Source organism: Poecilia formosa, unplaced genomic scaffold (genome assembly GCF_000485575.1).
Source record: "Poecilia formosa unplaced genomic scaffold, Poecilia_formosa-5.1.2 Scaffold551, whole genome shotgun sequence".
In the NCBI taxonomy this organism is placed as follows: domain Eukaryota; kingdom Metazoa; phylum Chordata; class Actinopteri; order Cyprinodontiformes; family Poeciliidae; genus Poecilia; species Poecilia formosa.
This window is the reverse complement of record NW_006800490.1, coordinates 49,041-56,843: the sequence shown is the minus strand read 5'-3', so window position 1 is coordinate 56,843 and position 7,803 is coordinate 49,041. Positions and strand designations below refer to the sequence as shown.

Genomic DNA, 7,803 nt, shown 5'->3' with positions numbered 1-7,803 from the left:
CAGAAATTACAGTTTTTGGGAACTGCCTACCAATTTCTGGAATTTATAAACCTCAAATCTTAAATTCAGAGTAAATGTTAAACACAATCTGACTAGATCTTGAAAACAAACGAGCTTCAAGATCTGTCATTTTTTTTCTCTTTGTTTTTGGGGTTTTTTGGGATAAAACACAACCAAATGTTTTCATTTCCAACATTTTGGAGGTTTTTTGAAACTTTGGCACAAAAACTGCACGAATTATATCAAATTGCATCTACAACTACAATATCAATGTCTGAAATTTCACAGTTCCACAGGAATGAAAGTTTTTTTAAGACTCATTTTCTAAATCTGAGCCGATGAGGTTTCTGCTCAACTAACATTTCAAATGTTTTAGTCTATCCCTTGTCAGATAACTAGTTTAGTGAGACTTAAAAAATGAAAATCTTAAAAAAAAAAAAAATTATTTTCCTTTTAGAGCTCCCATTGGCTGCAATGTTTGTTATATTTCAAGTTTCGTGCACCAACACTCTGCATGCTAGTGGTGTATTTGGCAGCTTAATGGTCTCAAACTGCCCACAAGAGATGTATGTTTTTAATGGGCGAGATGCAGAAGCTCACAGAAAATTTAGATGTGGATGGAAAGGAAGGAAAACAGTCGAGAAAATAGCAATATTAACACGACTACATGTTTTCCTGAGATCATCCAGCCTCACCTGCAGTTCTCTTGTGATAAAAAGTTTGCAAACTACTCCCCTCAAAGTGAACTTTCCCTACAAACGGTAGAGAAATTTTCTCCTTTGACAGTAAAATCTCACTCTTCGGTTTCCTTTAGTAAAAACTGGGACCGTCTCCCTGATCTGTTGCTCTTAATTGGTTTTCTGGTCCTTCCTACCCACATCTGCAGCAGCCCGACAGTGTCACGAACCTTCAGCCTCGAGTTTTTTGATCTTTTAACCAGATCAAGTATTAATGGGATGTGCTAAAACACCAATAAAATCCACGGAAACACAACCTCATTGCGCCCAGGCCTTGAAGGATTCCACCCAATAATTAGCAGACGGCGCAGCGTTAATGAGAGCAACTGCAGCGGTAGAGGCTGGGATCACACACCGCACATTAATCTAGCGAGTTCCTGCATCCGAGTGAACGGTAAATACATCTCACTTTGTGTCGGCCTCTTTCAGACGGCGCTCGTGTCTGAACTGCGCTGGCTTTGAAATCTTTTGTCAGTGAAATCTCTTGAAGTGTGAACGGACTTTCGTCTGTGCGAGGAAGTCAGAAAAATGTACGTCCACTTATATGACGGCAGAAGAGCTTCGCTGAATCCAGATACGAGACGAGCGTTGGAGAACGGTAAACATCTCCGACATGACAGCAAAGGGCTGACGTTACGAGCCTCGGTGCATCAGATTCATTTGTTTTCCTGAGCTACAGAAAATGTAAGAGGAATGAGGCGAGGCCTCTTGAGAAATGAGTCAAAAGCTACTCTAGCTTTTACACAAAGCCATCCATGCTAAATCTTTCTTTGGTCTAATAATTTGGGTGTTTAAAGAAGCAGCGTTTCTCTTCCTGGTTTAATTTTGTGTTTTAAAAGCGGAGTTATAGATCTTCAAACAAACTCTCAAACCTAATTTTCTGATTTAAATCATCTAAATGCCTGCTTTATTTTTCTTAAAGATGTAAATGGCCTGATAAGTTACTGTTTAGAAAGGAGCTCTGTGTTATTCAAAAGTTAACAATTATCCAAGTATTTAAGTCTCAGTAAGTGTAAAAAACTGATTAATTCCAGGCTTTACTCCCTGTTCAAAACATATTTGAAAGAAAAATTTAATTGCTTCAACACAGAACGTTAATATTTTCTTGAATTTTGTTCACTTTGTCAAACTTTTATTTATTTTTTTACAAAACCAGGTTCATGTTTGAAACTGAGACGATTATAGAGTCAAAACCATTTTTCAAAATGTTTTTCACTGGAAACCTTTACTGGGACGAACTCAGCTGCTTTCAAGCTGAAGCAGAGTGGAATAAAAACGTCTGAGAAAGTAACGTTATACTGCATCATCACACCATGGCAAGCCTGTAGTTTTCTAAAAACTACAGGCTAAAATTATTACATTTGTATGTAATAATTTATATTGGACATTTCTGGTAAAATCGTAAAGTGTCCACATTAGTTTTGTCTGGATTTTCTGCTTCTGGTTGAGAATTATGTTGCATTTCTCAGGTCAAATAAAACGTGACATGACCGTTCAGACTGCAGAAAACTATTATTTATCCCATTTAGCATCTTATATGGAATTGGCACTAATTGGATTTCTTTTTAGAGGAAGTGAAAGGATTGGAATTGGACCATGAAAAAGTCAGACATGATAAAAAAGAAGTTGGATTTGAGCCCAACTGACCTGCTGTGTGAACGCAGCCCACGTTGCGCCTTCATGTTATTTCTGCTCACTCTGGATGCATCAAGCGGGCAACTGAGCTACTTTTAATCCTCTCAAAACAGCTTTGACATAAACAAGGAATTTTCATCACACCGTAAACCTGCAGATCCCAGTAGATCACCAGTTTCTGGACGATCAAACGCTCTAAAATCCACTCTCATCCCCTGCGTGATGCTCCGATTGAATTTCAGCAGGTCGTCTTAACCCCGACTCGCTGTCTAAAGGCTTTAAAATGCTTCTAATGATCGGCTGACATGCAGGTAAAGAAGGTGAGTGTAGACAACTGATGCTTCACCGTTCAGTCATCCTGTATCCCCAAAACGGTGCAATCACCTGTGGGAATAAAACACAACCTTCAAAATAATTAAGTTCCTGGTTAAATATAAAAAGACCGACCTTTAATAAACATTTGGTAGAACCGGAGCGTTTGGATGTAAAGTCAAACAGCTGGATAAGTTTGATTCGACTAAATCTGCAACCCTGCAAAGTCATTAAGTGACTTAAAGGCACTTTCTAGTCATAATATTTATGTTTTTATCTATTTTCACATGAGCAGAAGTCATGTTTTCTGTCTCTTTCGGTTTGCACAGGAACAAAATTTCATTTCTCATCATTTTGTTCTGTTCTCATAAGATGTTCCTCCCAACTTCGCACTCAGTCGCTTTAATTTCTCGTGAGACACTTTTTGCTTCAAATTGGAAGTTAATTTTTAAGTAAGACACCAGGATTTGCCTTGCTGGCTTAAAGCTTCCTCTCTAACAAGCGCTGGCTGTTTTTATCTGTTTTTGAAGGTTGTTTTCTGTTCAGCTACAGGAAAACAATCCGAGTGTTTGGTTTCTTCCTCGTTTTACCTGATGAAATGAATTCTCCCTTTTAAAACCTTAAGATCTAATATTCAGCAGTTGTCAGGAAACATTATCACCTCATTGAGTTTGTTAAACACTAATTAGACTGCGGTGCAGTGAAAGGCTCCTCTCCAGCCCCACAGTGACGGCTCGTAGCAGAACCTCTAAACAGACCCTCGTAAATCAGTGAACGGCCACAGGAGGAATGGATCCTGATGCGAAAACACAGCGCAGTGATCAGAGAGCGATCAGAGAAACTGGACGTCTCTGGTCTCTACTGGCCTCACTGGTGTCCAGAGCGGATCGCTCCAGGGACCAGTGAATTTTTGAATATTGAACGCCGTCTCCCCGTGCGACGATGTTTTGTTTTTAACACTGTTGTGGTCTTGAAGAGGGAATATTGCCTTCACATGTTGCAGCTGCTTAGAGGCAGAATGAATCATTGAAGAGATTAAGCCTGTGAAAGCCCTTTGAGGATTAAGTCCCTTCCCGATATAGCGTTCCTCGCTGCCGTGTGGAAGATACATTAAAATGAACTGGGTCACACAATACATCTATACGGCTCCTTCTGTTTGAGCTGCACACGTTTTTGGGACGACGTACAGGAAGAGCGTACTGTTTCAGTTTGTGCTTTGTAATGCAGAAACGGTTTGAGCTTGAAGAGAAACGGCGGCTTGATTAATCCAGAGCAACAAAGGGACAATCTGAGATGACATAAAAATTGACCCAGCTGTGAAAGTATCACATTTATTAGCATGTGTAATTGCAGTTTGAGTAAAAAGGGAGATAAATGCTTTGATGTGCCTTATGTAACTCAGTGGATGAGTCATTTTTAACCTTTATTGGCTAAAGAAAGTTTAAGAGCTCAGGAATGCGTGTTTGTCTTGCCAGTTGATTTTTCTTCAAAATAGAAACTATGCATACTTTAGAAGACATATTTAAAGATTTCTACATTCGTTTATGTTGGGTATGCTCAAAACTGTAGCCCACAATCATATTCCTGGCCATGTTTGAGGTGAGTAGTGGAGAAATGGAGCACAACATAAAAGGAGGAGAAATGCTATATGCTGATTTTATGGATCATTAGTGGCCACAAAAGAAAAATGGGTCTTGATCTCAAATGTGATTCAGGAGAAATATTCTCTGAAGCAGACGCTTATGCTCCTGTTCTGACCTGCATTATTTCTCCTATTTGTACTAAGTATCAACTCCCAGTTCTCTGAATCTCTGGGTGTTTTCCCATCTGATAGTCCAGAAGACTCGGTTTAACTGGGGACCAAATTTCAGCTGGTGCAGTTTGCCTTCACACCGTCAAACAAACATGTTCCCCTCCTCACCTGAGGCGGCGCTGCAGCAAGAAGCACTGAAGGAAACAACGCAAAAACCTCTAAAGATGTGAACAAAAATGGAGCGGCATTAGATTTTAGCTTTTGTAGGATTTCTCTTTTGGATTTCTCCTCGTTGAGCGGCAAAAGTTCAGCTTAACTTAAGGGTTGGACACGTCGGACGTGCTTGACAAACGTTCCAAACGCTTCAAATCATGCAGCGCTAGAGGGCGCCTCGCCTCGACGCAGCGTAAACCACCTCGCCTGGAGCTCAAAACGCGTTTGGTGTGAACAGACCATAAGATTTGCTCAGTCCAGATTCCCTTTTGCTTCAAATATAAACCCTCTTCAGATATAAAGAGGGATATAAAACACATCGTCGTAAATTATGACGTTGCTTTCATGTTTTGTATTTGTGTCAACATCATTTCCTAATGGTGGAAGTTACAAGCCCTTATCTTGTATTCCTGGAACTCTTCATCTGGCATACGGAGCTTCCCAAAATAGGTTGTTTTTCTTGTTGAATGCCTCTCTGCTTCCTTAGCCGTTATGGGCATATTGCACTTGTTTCCATCTGGTTTATTGTGGCCCACGTTCACAGCAGAGCGGCGGCTTCCTGCCTGTCCAAAAGGAATCAGGCTGTGCTTCATGTTTCCTGCCTGTGGGACCGGCTGTCAGTCTTCATTCACTTTATCAAATCATAAGGGTAGAGTCTGCCGCCGCGCATGAGTCCTCCACTTTGCCTCATGTTGGGATATCTCACGTGCAGCGAAACGGTAATACCAATATGTCTGACATCAAGACTGCTCAGTGATTTCCGCTCCGATCCAGGGCTTTTGGAGATGCTGACGTAGGCTGAAATTTAAATTAGGAGGGGGTGTAAATTGTGTGAGGAGGCTTTATTCCTGCAGCGCTCATAAGAGCAGCAGTTGTGCTCAGTATTTTCTCTCTGTTCTTACGCATGAGTGCCCAGAAAATGAAATTTAATGATGACAGTGTTGGATCAGCAGAATACCGCTGGAGGCTTCAATATTTCCGGCTGATATGATAAACGGGTATAGGAATTCCTTATCTGCTCCCACAGAAAGGAAAATGAGAGATTGCTTTGGGGTTTTTTCTTCTTCTTCTCTCCTCGTCTCATTCACTGCAACATTTCTTGGATTTTAAAAATTCCTTTGAAATGAACCATAATCATATTTTATACAATCATCCATTATCGTTGTGTATTTCTGGGTGTTTGCGGCGCCTGAGATAAGTTTGAAGTATCTCTTTGATTGTGTAATCGACATCAAAGTCAGGATGACAGATGAGGATGGAGATGAAAGCCTAACCATGTTTCCTCTGTGTGTGTGTGTGTGTGCGTGTGTGTGTGTGTGTGTGTGTGTGTGCAGGAGCAACCTTTGACGTAGCCATGCGATTCTTGTCCGAATGTCCGTGGAAGAGGCTCCAGGAGCTGAGAGCTTTGATCCCAAACGTCCCGTTCCAGATGCTGCTGAGGGGGGCCAACGCTGTGGGCTACACCAACTACCCCGACAACGCCGTCTACAAGTCAGTCGCTCCTGCACACGGTTACACCCCGACAGCCCTGAATTTTATTACAGTTGCCTTGTCCAGTTAATGTCGATATTAATTGACAAGCAAAGAAATTTAGGATTTTTAAAAGTGGTTTAACCCTTTAAAGTTGCAGTGTGTAACATGTATAAAAATGTTTTTTGTGTATTTTGTGAGATGACTTGTTGGACTGATTGCAGTTTTCTGACCGATTACCGATCTTTTAAAAAGCCTAACCCGCTGATTCCAATTTTGGCCTATACCAAATTTCTTTGTCTGAAATGTTGCTCCGCATGTTGGCAACGTGCAGACATGACCTGGTGGGCCGGTCTGAGTCAAACCTCTCATGGAGGAGCAGAACAGTGGCTGATTTTTAGACCTGTTTTGGTGGTAGATGAGATTGGCTCCATATGTAAAAATCGCCCGATCACAGATCTCCCATAGTTAAGAAAATTGGCACCGATAAATCGGTGCACCCTTCACTTCTTTGCCTTCTGCCAGTGCCAACTAGAAACAACCACCCAGAGCCAGGAGAAGAGGCTTAGTGCCGTCGATCTGCGTGTCGCTGCTCGTCTCCCCTCTTTCCCTTCTTGCTCTCTGCTACGCTGCAACTAGCAGTCTGTTGTGAATGCTAAAGCTAGTTAGCATAGCCACCAATGGCTATAACTATGATAAATGGTTTTCCTGTAACATTTAGCTGTTTCTCCACAATCAGCACATTGAGCAGCGAGTACATGACATTGATTGACAGCAATAAGACCCTCCTCCTGTTTGACTGTTGTCATGATGTGTCATTTGGTAAATAATGACACTTTTAATGGAATTTTAATGCAACTTTTAAAGCAATTTTGCATATATATTCTCAACCCTCTGTAGATAAACATCTGAGTTTTACTTTCTTTTTCTTCTTTTTTTGTTACAATCTAAATTTTTTTTAGATGTACCTGTGAATATTTGAACTGTCATAACTTTTGTGGATTAGAGAAAATCCAGTGCAAGTCAAACTTTAAAGTTTTGTTGGCTCAGATCATTGAAAGCCAAGCCATGATGAATGTATGTAAACTTGTGGCCACACCTGCTTGCACACAGTTTTATTTCCCTTTTCTCTGCTGCATGTAGCTCTCGGCATTAAGCAGCATATACATCAGAGCAGCTCCATCAGTTTCCTATTTCAGCATTTCTTTTGCCTGAAACGATGATCGAATTTTTTACAAAACATCAAATTGAATATGAGTTTCCAAAAGCCAGCTGCTGAGTTCTGTATTATTGTCTGGTTGTATTGAAATGTCCTCCTGCTGGGTTTTTTCTGTGCAAAATGCCCAGGTAACAAGCAGCTCCATACATTATTCTACTGCCTTTTTCATGCAGTTACTTTTTTATGTAATTGAGTGACTTGTTAGGAGTTAGAAAAGCTCTTCTACAAACATTATTCCTTCACATTTGAGTAGAGCTGAACTGAGATTTCTTATTTATTAAATGCTATAAAGAATTGAAGGTCTTGTCCTCACTATAAAGGTCATGTGAGTGAAGTTATTGCTCGCTTCTCAAACCGAAGAGACTTTGGCGGTTATTCATGAGTCTGAATCGACGAATGTAACAGAATATCCATTCCCTGGCTGCGTGCAGCGCCTCTAACCTCTCCTCCGCGTGTGGGCGTTC

General features: G+C 40.8%; 1 protein-coding gene across 1 annotated transcript in view; it reads left to right on the top strand.

Annotated features, from left to right (window-relative positions):
- pcxb (pyruvate carboxylase b) overlaps positions 1 to 7,803 on the top strand; it is a 74,920-nt gene that overhangs the window by 18,711 nt on the left and 48,406 nt on the right. Inside the window, exon 4 of the mRNA XM_016665164.1 lies at positions 5,985 to 6,141. Within this exon, the coding sequence (XP_016520650.1) occupies positions 5,985 to 6,141 (157 nt within the window). The remainder of the gene's footprint in view (positions 1 to 5,984; positions 6,142 to 7,803) is intronic.